A 17,500-nucleotide genomic window follows, 5' to 3' on the forward strand; every position below is an offset into this window, starting at 1 on the left:
TAAACACAGTTTGGGAAGAAACCAACAGTTCACAAGAGTACTGTAACGTGCATGGATAAGAAGACACGCTGGCCGCTGGCTGGCGGGTCTGATCCTTTAGTCTAGCGGTTAGCGATGTCTCCTGCGGTGCGGGCGATACGGGTTCGCGTCCCGGCCGCGGCAGTTCCTGTGGTTGCGTTGTCCCCCGAATTCGCTACATTGGTGTCAGAAGTGGGATGGAGCGATCGGAAGCGTAGGCGCCCTGAGGCGTGAAGGAGCTGATATCCTTAAGCGCGGGGACGCGCTTCCCGAGGGAGGGGGGTAGTGTAACGTGCATGGGTAAGAAGACACGCTGGCCGCTGGCTCGCGGGTCTGACCCTTTAGTCTAGCGGTTAGCGATGTCTCCTGCGGTGCGAGCGATACGGGTTCGCGTCCCGGCCGCGGCAGTTCCTGTGGCTGCGTTGTCCCCCGAATTCGCTACAGTATAAACAGTCTTTGCACTCGCCCATCTCTTGGCTCGTCGCATTTTGATTGGTGACGAAGGTCAAAAGTCACGAGGCACCCGAGACACAAGATTGTCGTTAATTACACGACCGCTAGAGGTCGCTTAACTTTAAAACGTAACTATAGGTCGTAACAAGCTGCTTGTACAAACGACCTATGGGGTCGTTTTTTGGTGGAGGACGGTCTCGTCTTGTGTTTTGCATGTTGTGGTCGAACGTTGTTCAGATGTTTTATAGACGAGTTTTCCCGCCCTTACCTAGGGCGTCGGGGTGGGTGCATTGTTCTTCCGGTCTAAACATCCGTAGCCGGATGTAAACATGAAAGCCTAGATCTGCGGTATCTTCAACCACATTAAACATTAAAAATGGACATTAGAAAATCAAAACATGGTTCAGGGACACCTTGTGCGGTAACTAGGTAGCTACTCGTTACACCGGAAAAGAAAAGCACAGGGTGGCCCGAATGCGGAAATGGACCGGAAGTGCCGCGTAAACTTGTCTATAGAGTGACTCCATCCGGTCCTTGTTCCCCAGGTCTCTGAACGTGGCGCTGAACTTTCCCTCCCAGCTGCACAGGATCCAGGGGCTGGAGGAGCAGGATGAACCAGGGCTGAGGCAGCAGTATCTGGACTACATGGTGCTGGATCACCCCCAGTCCTCCGTCCACATGCAGAACCCGCTGCTGGACCCCTACTCCTATCGCCAAGTGAGAAACACTTAGCAAATCTAATCTAATCTATGTATGTATGTATGTATGTATGTATGTATGTATGTATGTATGTATGTATGTATCTATCTATCTATCTATCTATCTATCTATCTATCTATCTATCTATCTATCTATCTATCTATCTATCTATCTATCTATCTATCTATCTATCTATCTATCTGTGAATAAAAGAATTATCCAACACGTGAATGGACCACTGACATGCGGTCAGTTATTTATCTCTACTCTTACTTTTATTTCTTTTATAGTGATCGTGACAGTAATTTGACTTCCCTGACAGTTCAGTTCAGTTTACTGAACATTTGTCACTGAGCGATGTAAAGGAAAGAAGTATGTATTTGAAGTATGTATCTGTAGGAGTGAAAGAATTATATATATATATATAGATGAAGTATGTATATGAAGGAATGATGCCATCATAAAAATAATCAAATAATTTGGGGTCAAAGGGGTAAAAAGTCAATGGAGGTGAAGGTGTAAACTCACCTAAATGTACCATAAGCTGCAGTCTTTTGGACCTGAACAGACTGGTGATCAGATTGGTTACCAGACTGGTGAACAGACTGGTGATCGCACTGGTGAACGAACTAGTGAACAGACTGGTGATCAGACTAGTGAACAGACTGGTGAACGGACTAGTGAACAGTCTGATGATCAGACCGATGATCAGACTAGTGAACATACTGGTGATCAGACTGGTGAACGGACTAGTGAACAGTCTGATGATCAGACTGATGATCAGACTAGTGAACATACTGGTGATCAGACTGGTGAACAGACTGGTGAACAGACTAGTGAACAGTCTAATGATCAGACTAGTGAACGGACTGGTGAACGGACTAGTGAACAGTCTGATGATCAGACTAGTGAACGGACTGGTGATCAGACTGGTGAACGGACTAGTGAACAGTCTGATGATCAGACTAGTGGACAGACTTGTGATCAGACTGGTGGTCAGACTGGTGACCAGACTGGTGAACAGACTAGTGAACGGACTGGTGAACAGGCTGATGATCAGACTGGTGAACGGACTGGTGAACAGGTTGATGATCAGACTAGTGAACAGACTTGTGATTAGACTGGTGAACAGACTGGTGATCGGACCGGTGAACCGGACTAGTGAACAGTCTGATGATCAGATTGGCGAACGGACTGGTGATCAGACTGGTGAACGGACTAGTGAACAGTCTGATGATCAGACTGGCGAACGGACTGGTGAACAGTCTGATGATCAGACTAGTGAACAGAATGATGATCAGACTGGTGAACGGACTAGTGAACAGTCTGATGATCAGACTAGTGAACGGACTGGTGATCAGACTGGTGAACGGACTAATGAACAGTCTGATGATCAGGCTAGTGAACAGACTTGTGATCAGACTGGTGGTCAGACTGGTGACCAGACTGGTGAACAGACTAGTGAACAGTCTGATGATCAGACTAGTGAACGGACTGGTGAACAGGCTGATGATCAGACTAGTGAACAGACTTGTGATCAGACTGGTGATCAGACTGGTGACCAGACTGGTAAACAGACTGGTGATCGGATCGGTGAACCGGACTAGGGAACAGTCTGATGATCAGACTGGTGAACGGACTGGTGAACAGGCTGATGATCAGACTAGTGAACGGACTTGTGATCAGACTGGTAATCAGACTGGTGACCAGACTGGTGAACAGACTGGTGAACGGACTGGTGAACAGGATGATGATCAGACTAGTGAACGGACTGGTGAACAGGCTGATGATCAGACTAGTGAACAGACTTGTGATCAGACTGGTGATCAGACTGGTGAACAGGCTGATGATCAGACTGGTGAACGGACTGGTCCTTTGATGTGCGCACTTTGCGGGGGGAAACAATGCAACAAAACTTAATTTGCGCTCGTAGATAAGCGAGTCCTGATCCCGCTCCAGAGACTCATTCAGCGGCGGGTCGGTCCACAGGCGTATCAAACCGGATATAAACAGTTTTTCTTCACACTCAGCAAGGTCAGCTTACTTGGTTTAAAACGATGTTGTTGTTTTTTATTCTTTTATTTTTACTGTAATGTTTCAACATGTGGCTTCCCCATAAAAGATGCCCTAGCGCCGCCTATGGGTACAGGGATAAGGGTGGCGGCTTACAGGCTGACTGGCACCCTGCAGTCCTCCAGGGAGGGGTTAAAATGTCTGTCAACACCGGAGACAGCTGGTCTGCACAGTGTTTAAGGATGGAGGGGGACACGGCATGGAGCCCAGCTGAAGTTGGGATGATTAGGCTTCGGTGTAAAATAAGCACAAAACAGAACTTTTGTGATTTTCTTCTTTGCCTCAAATTGCTGAATATGTGCATAGTATGACCGGGGAACTGAGCCGAAAAGGTGACTTATATCCATTTTCATTTCACGTTGTCTTTAAATAGGAAAAGATTAAAACACCAACAAGATCTACAAAAAATATTTCTCTACCAACAATTATTGAAGTCTAAACATTTCATTTGCGTAAGGAATGATGGGATGTCTGCAAACAATGCTAAGAAAATATACCTGTCTCAAATTAGTAACATCCAGGGGTTGGTCAGATTACTTTGAAATATAGTCATTTACTGAATACAAATTACACGGCAATTTTTGTAATTAGTAACGTCATCTATTGGATTTCAAAAAGTAATGTAATCTGAATACTTTTGGATTACTTCAAAATCAAACATTGAATACATTGCACCTTATACTAAAAAAACAATGGACACAGCCACAAAAATTCGAGTTCCACAAATATTATTTTTTCTCTTTAAACATCTCAAAACATTTTCAGTGCAAATGAAATCCATAAATGATCATTAAAAAGCAAATGTGATGGCATTAGTACCAGGAGGGGAAGACTGTTTTGGAGGGACTGCTGCTGCTTGAACCTTCCAATCTGACTCAATAGAGCGCCTGTCTAAGAAACCCCGGATGTCAGGTGTGCTTTTCAATGAGTAAACAGGGCAGTTTTCTTCATCATGAAAACAAAAGTTTCATAATTTTAAACTTGCCACATTTTAAAGGCGTATTCAAAAATGTAATCAAGTAATCCTCGTCGATGTAACTATACTCTAGTTACACATTGTTCAAATGTAATCTGGTCTGATTGTAGTTACTTATTTATGTAATCTGATTACATAATCCAGATTAGCGCTAACGGTTCTAGTGTTTGCGTCTGTTACAGCAGCAGTACGGCTACCAGGAGGACGATGAGCGCTCTCTGAACTCTGTGGATGACGGCAGGGCCTTTTCCCTGATGCCACCTGCTCTTCCTCGCGCTGGGGCCAGGGGGGGCGCGCGTCCGCTCGACCAGGACCAACAGCTTCTCCAGGACCTAGTCTCCCTCTCCCTCTCTTCATCCTCCTCCTCCTCCACGACACCCCGCCACAGAGGGGCGCTATCTGCGGCGGCCGGCCTCCCGGCCTCCAATTTCTTCCCGGAGGTGGATTTCCCACTGGACTACAGCGAGGACTATGACTCCCAGGATGCAGGGCTCAGCCAGCAGCGCCAAGGCGAGCAGGAGGGAGAGAGAGCACAGAAGTACTACGACCCTCTGGCGGGGCTGGATGGTGAGAGGAGAGGGCAGAAAGAGAGGGAGAGAGAGGGTGGGAAGTCTGGAATGTTTTCCGTGTCTGGAATGTCTTGAAGTTTTTCCTTATAAATTGATTATTTCCAAGCTCTATTATCACTCACTGGGATTGTGATGTTTTTTCCCCCTCCAAGCAAACGTCCCTTATGGAATAGCCTCCTCTAAAATGTTGCATAGTGCGAAATACCATTAAATGCAAAGCAACTAACCAAATCCATGTTTGTGAGTTTGCCACCATCTTAAGGTGAGAAGGCATCTGTAAGTGCTGGGCTGATATTGGGAACAAGTGACGTCAGCACAGCAGGATAAACACAGCTGCGGATAATAACATTAACAATGGCTCCTTTTATTGATGAGAAAGCCTGCACAAAATTGTTGACTGCTGTCAATTTTGTCTCATAATCATAACTAAATCAGAAGAAGCCACCATTACTGTTATTAGCTTCAGCTGTGTTTATCCTGCTATGCTGACGTCACTTGGTACCAATATCAGCCCGGCACTTATAGATGGCTTCTCACCTTAAGATGGCGGCAAACTCACAAAAGGTGGAGAGGTTAGCGGCTCTCTAAGTTCTTTTCTATTCTATTCTTCTTTTTAGTAGCTATGTAATAACATCTTCCTCTGTCCCTGCACGTGCAGAACGCTCCACGGAAAAGCTGGCTCGACTCTTAGACCATTATGGCATTGACCTGAAGGACTTGTCCCCGGATCAGCTGGACAACCTGCCCACTGTACTAAAACAGCTGCAGCTCGAGAGCTCCTACTCTGAGAGAGACCCTAAAGGTGTGCCAGATTATCATTTCCAATTTTTCTCTGAGGAATAAATATCATGCAGCATGTATGTTAATCACAATATACATGCGTGCAGTTATGATGTGTTATGAGGAAACGTAAGAAAACTCCAATGCAGCTGTTTATTTATGGACATTTTTGGCAAACTTAGACGCCATCGCTCACTTATCTACTGTGTGCCGCAAGACACTGAGACAGAGTGTCTAGATGGGTCAGTCATTTCATTACGGTCTTGCCGAGAAGCAAATATTAGCTATAGTTCAGATGTCCACTTGATACATACACTACCGTTCAAAAGTTTGGGATCACCCAAACAATTTCGTGTTTTCCATGAAAAGTCACACTTATTCACCACCATATGTTGTGAAATGAATAGAAAATAGAGTCAAGACATTGACAAGGTTAGAAATAATGATTTGTATTTGAAATAAGATTTTTTTTACATCAAACTTTGCTTTCGTCAAAGAATCCTCCATTTGCAGCAATTACAGCATTGCAGACCTTTGGCATTCTAGCTGTTAATTTGTTGAGGTAATCTGGAGAAATTGCACCCCACGCTTCCAGAAGCAGCTCCCACAAGTTGGATTGGTTGGATGGGCACTTCTTTGAGCAGATTGAGTTTCTGGAGCATCACATTTGTGGGGTCAATTAAACGCTCAAAATGGCCAGAAAAAGAGAACTTTCATCTGAAACTCGACAGTCTATTCTTGTTCTTAGAAATGAAGGCTATTCCATGCGAGAAATTGCTAAGAAATTGAAGATTTCCTACACCGGTGTGTACTACTCCCTTCAGAGGACAGCACAAACAGGCTCTAACAGGTACTATTTAATGAAGATGCCAGTTGGGGACCTGTGAGGCGTCTGTTTCTCAAACTAGAGACTCTAATGTACTTATCTTCTTGCTCAGTTGTGCAACGCGGCCTCCCACTTCTTTTTCTACTCTGGTTAGAGCCTGTTTGTGCTGTCCTCTGAAGGGAGTAGTACACACCGGTGTAGGAAATCTTCAATTTCTTAGCAATTTCTCGCATGGAATAGCCTTCATTTCTAAGAACAAGAATAGACTGTCGAGTTTCAGATGAAAGTTCTCTTTTTCTGGCCATTTTGAGCGTTTAATTGACCCCACAAATGTGATGCTCCAGAAACTCAATCTGCTCAAAGAAGTGCCCATCCAACCAATCCAACTTGTGGGAGCTGCTTCTGGAAGCGTGGGGTGCAATTTCTCCAGATTACCTCAACAAATTAACAGCTAGAATGCCAAAGGTCTGCAATGCTGTAATTGCTGCAAATGGAGGATTCTTTGACGAAAGCAAAGTTTGATGTAAAAAAAATCTTATTTCAAATACAAATCATTATTTCTAACCTTGTCAATGTCTTGACTCTATTTTCTATTCATTTCACAACATATGGTGGTGAATAAGTGTGACTTTTCATGGAAAACACAAAATTGTTTGGGTGATCCCAAACTTTTGAACGGTAGTGTATATAATATAAAGTAGGGTGTCTGGGCTCGGCCTTAGAGATAGGGTGAGGAGCTCGGACATCCGGAGGGAGCTCGGAGCAGAGCCGCTGCTCCTTCACATCGAAAGGAGCTAGTTGAGGTGGTTCGGGCATCTGATCAGGATGCCTCCTGGGCGCCTTCCTTTGGAGGTTTACCGGGCACGACCAACTGGGAGGAGATCCCGGGGTAGACCCAGAACTTGCTGGAGGGACTACATGTCCAATCTGGCCCGGGAGCGCCTTGGGATCCCCCAGGAGGAGCTGGAGGGCGTTGCTGGGGAGAGGGACGTCTGGAGTGCCCTACTTAGCTTGTTGCCACCACGGCCCTACCCCGGAGAAGTGGCTGATGATGAATGAATGAATGAATGAATGAACATAGTATAATATCAAGAACAAAATAGTACAGCCACATATTTACAGCTGAGGATAACCAGCCACTTCCAAATAGCCATTGTCTGAAGAGTATGCATAGAAAATTCAATCCAAAAAATACATATAAACATATAGTCTTCATAGAAAGGGCCCAGGGTCATAATATAGATAGCTAGATAGCTAGCTAGATAGATAGATAGTTAGCTAGCTAGATAGATAGATAGATAGATAGATAGATAGATAGATAGATAGATAGATAGATAGATAGATAGATAGATAGATAGATAGATAGATAGATAGATAGATAGATAGATAGATAGATAGATAGATAGATAGATAGATAGATAGATAGCTAGATAGATAGATAGATAGATAGATAGATAGATAGATAGATAGATAGATAGATAGATAGATAGATAGATAGATAGATAGTTAGCTAAATAGATAGATAGATAGATAGATAGATAGATAGATAGATAGATAGATAGATAGATAGATAGATAGATAGATAGATAGATAGATAGATAGATAGATAGATAGATAGATAGATAGATAGATAGATAGATAGATAGATAGATAGATAGATAGATGCATCACAGTGTGCAGTTGCAGATACAATGATACCATTCATTTTAACAGAATCTTTGTGAGTTGTGCCGTTAAATCCCTTTTAACTGGTCTTTATCTTGCAGGGAAATACGGGAACAATGCTGTGGCACAAAAGAAGGTGAGGATGGGACTTACCCCCCCCCCGCCCCACATGACCACTTCAAGTTGTTTTTTTTGCATTATGGACACTAGATGTCAGTGTGTGTTTGAGAAGTGGCAAACAAGTCAGGTCTGGAGGGGGATTATAAATATGCAACCATTCTTGAATCACATTCAAATTGCTTTCAAGCACGACAAACCACACAGGGAGTCTCGCCGGGGGGTTGGTGCTCACTCACTGCAAGGCAATTACAAAATACAGACTCGACCTCACATGTAGTACAGTACACTAAACATAATACTGTAACGACCATGGCTGACCACTCGTAAACCCTTGGCTAACGAACTTTTAGTTGACTGGTTAGCGCAGTCGCCCGTGGGTTCGCGTCCCGGCTGTGGCGGTTCCCGGCTGCCCCCCTGAATTCGCTACAATACAAATGTACATCCAGAAGCAGCAACACGGGCTCTGAAAAAGAGAAGTCAGGAGCTGTTTTCAGGGCTGGTCGGTGTTGGGAGCACTGTGAACGTTTTTTTGTATTTGTGCTTCTTGACAATGCCATCAGATAGCCGAGGGCGACATGATATACAAGGTGGAGAAAGCGCCAGCGGAGGATCAGTCCCTCAGCCTGGCCCTCGTGGCCAAGGCCCCGCCTGCTCCGGTCAAGTCCCCTGAGGCGGGGGCCCTTCCTGCCCCTTCCCACCGAGAGCCGGCCGCCATCTCTGCTGCGAAAGTAGTGAAAGAGGGACCGAGCGGGCCGGCTGGAGGGGTCAGCAAAGCGGAGGAAGAATACGGCTACATTGTTACCAACCAAAGGTGAGCTCGGCGGCGTGCCTGTGTGTCCACATCACATGTGTGAAGGTGTGCTAGCCAAAGGGGGGGGCCAGTGAGCCACATGTTCCCCCTCTGGCAGCCAGGGATCACAACGGTTGTGTTTGTCGGTATGCGTGTGTGTGTGTGTGTGGGTGTGTGTGTGTGCGTGTGTGTGTTTGTCAACACGAATGTGTGTGCTGTATCCCTGCAGCCCCCTCAGTCTGAACGATGGGGTGCGTTTGCTGGAGCTCCTGGCCGAGAGGCTGCACCTCTCCACCAGCTCCTTCACCAACATCAGGTAGGATTTGGATGGCGCGATGGCCTCCAACTGTACCTGACCCCCGAGCCACATCCCCCCCCCCCTGTTTAAAATCGTAGGACGGATGTTGGCGACCTCACCAGCCTTGGCTGCCTTACCTCCTCCACGCTTGGCCACTGCTCGCCCGTCGACAAAACTGTGTGTTTTGACTCCGGCAGCATGTTTCTGTGGCGTGACCCCACCCTGTTTAACCCATGATCTCCACCCGCAGACCGAGCTGCAGAGTCAAAAACCCCGTTTTCTTTGAAAAGGATTTGTGATCGCTGGATTTATTTTTGATAGTTAAGCTGAATAATAGTAAAGTAGTGAACAGCAGTGATCAATAACAGCAGTGATCAATAACAGGAGTGATCAATAACAGCAGTGATCAATAACAGGAGTGATCAATAACAGCAGTGATCAATAACAGCAGTGATCAATAACAGGAGTGATCAATAACAGCAGTGATCAATAACAGGAGTGATCAATAACAGGAGTGATCAATAAGTTGAGGTGAACTCATTTTGCAGCTTTGTATCTTGTTTAAAAAGTGACTACTGGTCGCCGTTGCCCGTGATGCTGCAGATGAAGATGGCGTCAAAGCGACACGACCTTTGAACCTTTTTTTTGGGGGGGGGGTTCCCCCTTTTCCTCCCCAATTATACCCAGCTAATAACCCCACTCTTCCGAGCCATCCCGGTCGCTGCTCCACCCCCTCTGCTGATCCAGGGAGGGCTGCAGACTACCACATGTGTCCTCCAATATATGTGGAGTCACCAGCCGCTTCTTTTCACCCTATCCCCCCCCCCAACAGGCACCCTGACCGACCAGAGGAGGCGCTAGTGCAGCGACCAGGACACATACCCACATCCGGCTTCCCACCAACACACACGGTCAGTTGTGTCTGTAGGGACGCCTGACCAAGCCGGAGGCAACACAGGGATTCGAACCGGCGATCCCCGTGTTGGTAGGCAACGGGATAGACCGCCACGCCACCCGGACGCCCCCACATTTAGTTGTTCTTATGCAAAGGAGTGTATCCTGAGTGTCAGAGTAACGTAAGCTGAAACTCACAGATTCCAAAGAGAAGTTCAAATAGTGAGAGCACTGATGCTACAAATGCTAACAATACCGTAGCGGGTCAAGAGGGCAGCCGGCAACCGCCGCCGCCGCCGCCGCCGCCGGGAAGCCAACCCGGGTCGCCCGCACCACGGGCGACCGTGTTAACCAGTCGCCCGCGGTGCAGGAGACCCGGTTTCACTTCCCAAAGGAGAGGGGTAGTGTGCGACCATGAATGAGTAGACTCGCAAACCGGTTGGCTAACGGGTCGGACTCTGTAGTCGACTGGTTAGCGCAGTCGCCTGTGGTGCAGGCGACCCGGGTTCGCTACCCGGCTGCAGCGGCGGTTCCCGGCTGCCCCCTGAGTTTGCTACACCGGTGTCAGAAGTGGGATGGTGAGACCGTGAGGCCGTAAGAAGCACGTGCGCCCAGAGGCGTGGGGGCGCTGATATGCTGAGGCGCGGGGATGCGCTTCCCAAAGGAGGGGGGGTAGAGTAACGACCACGGATGACCAGACTCGCTAGCCCGTTGGCTAATGGGTCGGACGCTTTAGTCGACTGGTTAATGTGGTCGCCCGTGGTGCGGGAGACCCGGGTTCGCGTCCCGGCTCTGGCGGTTCCTGGCTGCTCCCCGGAATTCACCACAATGCTAACAGTAACGAGGAGAGCGAAGCCCGACGGTCTCCCTTCCCAGCGTACCGGGGGGTCGAACCTCATGTGTCACTTCAAATCTGCTCTCTCTGCAGTGTCGTCGGGCCGGCTTTGACCTTTCGTGTCCAACCAAACCCCCAAAACCTGACGGTGGAAGATGTGGCCGGGAAGGCAGGTAGGCCTGGCATGTGGTTTGCACTGGTCCACCGGACCTGATATGTCTCTCCTTCATGCTGGACTTTAACTGAACGATGGTTTTTAACTGGCATTTTCTTAGATCATATTGTTGTCTTATTATGTGTGTGTGTGTGTTTTGGTCACCCAGTTGGGGAAAAGAACTTCCTGGAATCTGAGACAGGCCTGAAGATCCTCCAGACAGGCGTGGGAGAGGTGGGTACCACCGTGCTTTTAATCTGGAGGCGAGACTTCACGCTGACACCGACAAGTGAAGATGCATGCCAGGTTCTGCTGTCTGGAAACATGATGGCTCCCCTGGTGGATATGAGAGAGAGAGAGGGGGAGGACGAGAGAGGGAGGGAGCTAGAGGGGGGAAGAGCGAGAGAGCGATAGAGAGGGAGGGAGAGAGAGAGAATGCGTATGGTGTGCTCGTTAGTTGTCATCATTTATTCATAAATTTACACATTTATGTATTTTTAAATGTGCTCAGAGTGAATTCTCTGGGTGAGCCAGTGGAAAAGTGTAAAAGAGCTGCACGAAACATAAATCTCTGCCCTAAAACTTGATGCTTACAATATACACCTCCATTATTTATAATATACACCTCCATTATTTATAATATACACCTCCGTTATTTATAATATACACCTCCATTATTTATAATATACACCTCCGTTATTTATAATATACACCTCCATTATTCATAATATACACCTCCATTATTTATAATATACACCTCCATTATTTATAATATACACCTCCATTATTTATAATATACACCTCCATTATTTATAATATACACCTCCGTTATTTATAATATACACCTCCGTTATTTATAATATACACCTCCATTATTTATGATATACACCTCCATTATTTATAATATACACCTCCGTTATTTATAATATACACCTCCATTATTTATAATATACACCTCCATTATTTATAATATACACCTCCATTATTTATAATATACACCTCCATTATTTATAATATACACCTCCGTTATTTATAATATACACCTCCATTATTTATGATATACACCTCCGTTATTTATAATATACACCTCCATTATTTATAATATACACCTCCATTATTTATAATATACACCTCCATTATTTATAATATACACCTCCATTATTTATGATATACACCTCCATTATTTATAATATACACCTCCATTATTTATAATATACACCTCCATTATTTATGATATACACCTCCGTTATTTATAATATACACCTCCATTATTTATAATATACACCTCCATTATTTATAATATACACCTCCATTATTTATAATATACACCTCCATTATTTATAATATACACCTCCATTATTTATAATATACACCTCCATTATTTATAATATACACCTCCATTATTTATGATATACACCTCCATGATGTTACTCATGTGTTGCTTGTAATTCCTGCACCATGTTCTTGACCACTACGGTGTAAAGTATCCTTGCTTACTTCGTTAGCTAACGTGACAGAAAGATGAGGCTGATTTACTGCCTGCAGCTTGGCTGTTTTTATTAATGGGCCTGCCGAGCCTAAAGAACTGTCGAGCCCAGGCCTGCTGGAGGTGTCCCGTAACTATCGCCGCTCCTATTACACCGTCAGCACTCTCTTCTTCTCCTACAACCTGGCTGATATTAAGTATTGATCGCCCACCGGTAGCAGCAGTATTTTTAGATGATGACAGTAAAAATTGTGTAGCCGATGGAATTACGGACCACACAGGCCATAACTATTTCTTTGGGGGTTCTTTTATTTCCGGTAGCTTCCAAGGCTGGGAAAACACACGATATAATGTGCAAAATACTGCAGTGGGCTTACAACGGTGCATTTAAGACACACAAAAATAAAACAAAACACACTAGTCTCACGTTGACCCACTGGCAATGCTGAGTATTCCAGTATCAGGGAAACGACCCTCCGGTCACCAGGTCCTCGTTCTGTGCTCCAGTTTCAGCAGAATACAGTTCTCATGTTGGGTTCACACCAAACGCCAAGCCATTTTTTCGCGCCATGAGATTACACATAAAGTCAATGCAAAGACGCGAGTATCTACTCCCGTATTTTCACAACGTGTGTGTGGTGTGTGGTGTGTGTCTGTGTGAGAGTCTATAAACGGCCAAACTAAAGCACTTGGGGCCTTGATTCTTTTTGGAGGTTATTGGGGAGGATCGGGGGCGCCTATAAAAAATAGCAGAAAATGAAATTAAAATCATGCATAATTATGCATAAATATGCAATATATTAATTTTTCTAAAAATGGCTTAAAACCACGTTTCTCGGCATTTCAGGTGATTCTGAGCATCTTTGATTTTTTTCACCTATATAAAAAAAAATTCTGGGGCTTAGAAATGTTTTGGCATTATGCAAAATAAATGCATTTTTGCAAAAATGCACTTATGATCCTCATTTTTTTTGGAGGTGGTAGGTATCGTTCCAGAGAGGACCAGAAAAATAGCAGAACATTAAAATAATTATAATTATTATGCATAATTATGCAAAATATGCATTTTCTAAAAATGGCTAAAAACCACTTTTCTCGGCATTTCAGATGATTCTGAGCATTTGGGGGGAGGGAGTTGGAGTGGGGGGGGGTTTAGGGGCAGGGGGGAAGGCGGTTAGCTAGCAGGATGAAGATTTAGACGGGTGGAGAACCAAACCGCTACATTGTAGCGGGGTTCTTCTAGTATATAGTATATATACACACACACATATGTATATATATTGTAGCGAATTCGGGGGGGGGGGTACCACAGGAACTGCCGCAGCTGGGACGCGAACCCGTATCTCCGCGGGAGATACCGCTAAACGCTCGACTAAAGGGTCCGACCTGTTAGCCACGTGTAACGTGCATGGATAAGTAGACGCGTTGGCCCTTGGGTAACGGGTCGAACCCCGAGCGGTTAGCGATGTCTCCCGCGGTGCGGGAGATATGGGTTCGCGTCCCGGCTGCGGCAGTTCCTGTGGTTGCGCCCCGAATTCGCTATAATATATATATATATATATATATATATATATATGCTGCAGCGAATTCAGGGGGGCAGCTCGGGAACCGCCTCGACTAAAGGGTCCGACACGTTAGTCAAGGACCAACGTGTCTACTTATTCATGCACGTTACACTACCCCCCTCCTTCGGGAAGCACGTCAGCATATCAGCTCCCTCACGCCTCTGGGCGCACGCGCTTCCGATGACCTCACCGTCTCACCGTCCCACTTCTGACACCAATGCAGCGAATTCGGGGGACAACGCAACCACAGGAACTGCCGCGGCCGGGACGCGAACCCGTATCGCGGGAGACATCGTTAACCAGTCGACTAAAGGGTCCGACCCATTAGCCAAGGAGCAACGTGTCTTCTTACACACGCTGGCCGCTGGCTAGCGGGGCTGACCTTTTAGTCTAGCGGTTAGCGATGTCTCCCGCGATACGGGTTCGCGCCCCGGCCGCGGCAGTTCCTGTGGTTGCGTTGTCCCCCGAATTCGCTACAATATATATATCAACACAGATAGGGGAAAAAACGTTTTAATGCATAGCAGTTTTTATTGCTATGCATTAAAACTTAACAATTTTTATTGTTTTTCCTGTCCTGTATCTGTGTTGATTTTCCGCACCTCATTAGTTGAGCACTTACAACACCATTGACGGTTTCGGAAACAAAAACGCTATATATATAATTGGGGAGAAAAATATATATATCCCCTTTTTCTCCCCAATAGCTTGTTTGCAGTCACGTGATTCTGATGACGCGCCAGATTCAGATGGAGGGCAGGAAGTGAGAAGCAGAATGGACGAGGTGGAGCTAGTTTAGCCCGAACTGTGCAGTGCTGGTTTAGACGACGTTATGAGAGAAGGGTGTAAACAGGAAGTAAGACATGTTGGACATGATCTTATGTTATGAAGAGTGGGGTTTTTTTCTGACGAAGTGCTCACTGCACACACGCGCGTTATCCGACTCCGCTCCTCGCGACCGCAGACGGCGGTCCGCGAGCCATTTTTTCCGGCCAATTTCTTGCCCCCCCCCCCCTAATGAACAACAACTTTCGGTACTCAATAAAAACTCCTTGTGGTTTCTCAGTTAATGACGCCAAACATAGGCATGTAGCGAATTCGGGGGGCAACGCAACCACAGGAAGTGCCGCGGCCGGGAAGCGAACCCGTATCGCCCGCACCGCGGGAGACATCGCTAACCGCTAGACTAAAGGGTCAGACCCGCCAGCCAGCAGCCAGCGTGTCTTCTTATCCATGCACGTTACACTACACTACCCCCCTCCTTCGGGAAGCGCGTCCCCGCGCTTAAGCATATCAGCTTCTTCACGCCTCAGGGCGCCTACGCTTCCGATGGCCTTACGGTGTGTCACTGTAAACCCGAACCGAGGAAACAGCAGCTGTAAACTAACGTTCCTACCAGCTCAATAAGGGGAATGATGTAGCCCCATAACCACTACACCTCCATACATTGACACTGTTATTACAAAACAATATATTTTAGTCAGGTGTTAATAATCCACGGCGTATTTACCGATTATTTCCTATGATGCCCGATCACGTTCACTCCACGCGTGCACAACCAAGCGCCACCAGAACGGAAACAAGATTGAGACGCAGCCGCCTCACTAACGGCACAATTTTGCAGACCGTGCCATCTAGTGGACAAAAGTTGTAACTGGTAGTTACGGAAGATCCCTTTCTAACGGCTTTCTAACGTGTTCCCTGAACTAAAACGTCCCTTGCTTTGTAGCTTGTCCTGCGGGGAATATGTTTTATCTACCACCTGGCTACATAATAATAAGCAGGATCAGATGTTTCTCGGTGTGGCTCAGATGAATCAAAAGTTGGATAATACACAACAATACCATCAGCTAAAAAGTTGGGGGAGAGGGAGGTGAAATGGTTATAATACAGACGGGCGCTATAGAACTCGCGCACGCACGCGCACGCACGCGCACACGCATGCATGCACGGCTATTGGCATAGAATTCGATAAAAACAACAACAACAGTGCAGTGTTGACATTAAAAGGATGTGGGAGGGAGTACTAATGAGGACAGCTAAATAACATTACGCAGTGGTGATACCAGGATGTTTCCAGTAGGGCATTAGCAGAGGTGCGGATTGACGGAGCAGCAGCAGTAATAGTAGAAGTAATACTCGTCGTGGTTTCGTCCAGGTGCAGCTGGTGTTGTCAAAATGCTCTGCCAGCGCTCAAACTGATATGTTAATATCCCTAACTAATATCCATCCATCCACCCATCCATGCATCCATCCATCATCCATGCATCCATTACCCAAACCGCTTATCCTGCTCTCTGGGTATAGCGGGGATGCTGGAGCCTATCCCATCCCTATTGATAGTATATTAAGAACCCGAACCCCGCGCATGCGCAGAAGCACTCGGTGGGACGACGCGTTGAAAGCGGGTAAAGCGAGGGACCGGCCGGTGGTAACGGCGAGCGGAGAGGAGCGTCCCCGTCCCCCCCGGCCGGCCGGCAGATGCCGACCCCTCGGCGACACGCCCGGCGGTAAGGAGGGACATAACCGCGGGAACAAAGCGCCTGATTAGGTGGGTCAAACTCATCGCCTGTAGTTGACGGAACTTCCACGTCGGGGGGTTTGAAAAGGTCGTATATGTTAAAGCCGATAGATGATCTCAAACCGGCGCTTATTATTGTTGTTATTATTATAATTATTATCCGTGTTCCGGTTGGTTTACTCTCGTTCATTTAAACAACACGTGTGCGGTGACCGCGGCTGTGTTCGACACGCTTAGCGATAACTTATTGTAACGCGCGCGGGTAAGAAGCCACGCTGGCCGCTGGCTCGCGGCTCTGACCCGCTGGTCGAGCGGTTAGCGACGCCTGCTGCGGTGCGGGCGACGCGGGTTCGCTTCCCGGCCGCGGCGGTTCCCGTGGTTGCGTTGTCCCCCCGGATTATCGGGAGCTTCAAGTGACTGGTGGCGGTCTCCTGCCCTAAACGGGAGCTAATTTAACTCCTGGACGGTGATTAGTTAATGAGAGCAAGGAAGTCATCAAACTAAGAAAGACTTGAACCTGTGTGCCTTGTCGCTAACGTGAAACCTGAACGCCTCACGTATCAGTCGTTACTAGGGGCACGTTTGTTCCCGCACTCCCACGGGAGTTGGTAGCCCTGCAGGTGGTCTGACAGCCCGTGGCAGAGCGCGCGAGGGTTATGTGCACTTCCTCCCTCCCTCCCTCCCTCCCTCCCTCCTAGCGCCTACCGCTGCCTCCTCCAACCAGCCGTCCATCACCAACACGTCCGTGTCTGCGTTCAGGGGTTAGCCGGGTTCTCCA

The 17,500-nt window shown here is 46.8% G+C and overlaps 1 protein-coding gene across 1 annotated transcript in view; it reads left to right on the forward strand.

The window, feature by feature from the left end:
- Positions 1–17,500, forward strand: part of ptprnb (protein tyrosine phosphatase receptor type Nb) — a 68,533-nt gene that overhangs the window by 17,714 nt on the left and 33,319 nt on the right. Inside the window, exons 5-13 of the mRNA XM_056301113.1 lie at positions 1,017–1,188; positions 4,402–4,786; positions 5,447–5,590; positions 8,161–8,195; positions 8,740–8,990; positions 9,199–9,285; positions 11,090–11,169; positions 11,320–11,384; positions 17,365–17,380. Coding sequence (XP_056157088.1) covers positions 1,017–1,188; positions 4,402–4,786; positions 5,447–5,590; positions 8,161–8,195; positions 8,740–8,990; positions 9,199–9,285; positions 11,090–11,169; positions 11,320–11,384; positions 17,365–17,380 — 1,235 coding nt within the window. The remainder of the gene's footprint in view (positions 1–1,016; positions 1,189–4,401; positions 4,787–5,446; positions 5,591–8,160; positions 8,196–8,739; positions 8,991–9,198; positions 9,286–11,089; positions 11,170–11,319; positions 11,385–17,364; positions 17,381–17,500) is intronic.

The sequence above is a fragment of the Lampris incognitus genome, chromosome 21, assembly GCF_029633865.1.
Source record: "Lampris incognitus isolate fLamInc1 chromosome 21, fLamInc1.hap2, whole genome shotgun sequence".
Classification (NCBI taxonomy): domain Eukaryota; kingdom Metazoa; phylum Chordata; class Actinopteri; order Lampriformes; family Lampridae; genus Lampris; species Lampris incognitus.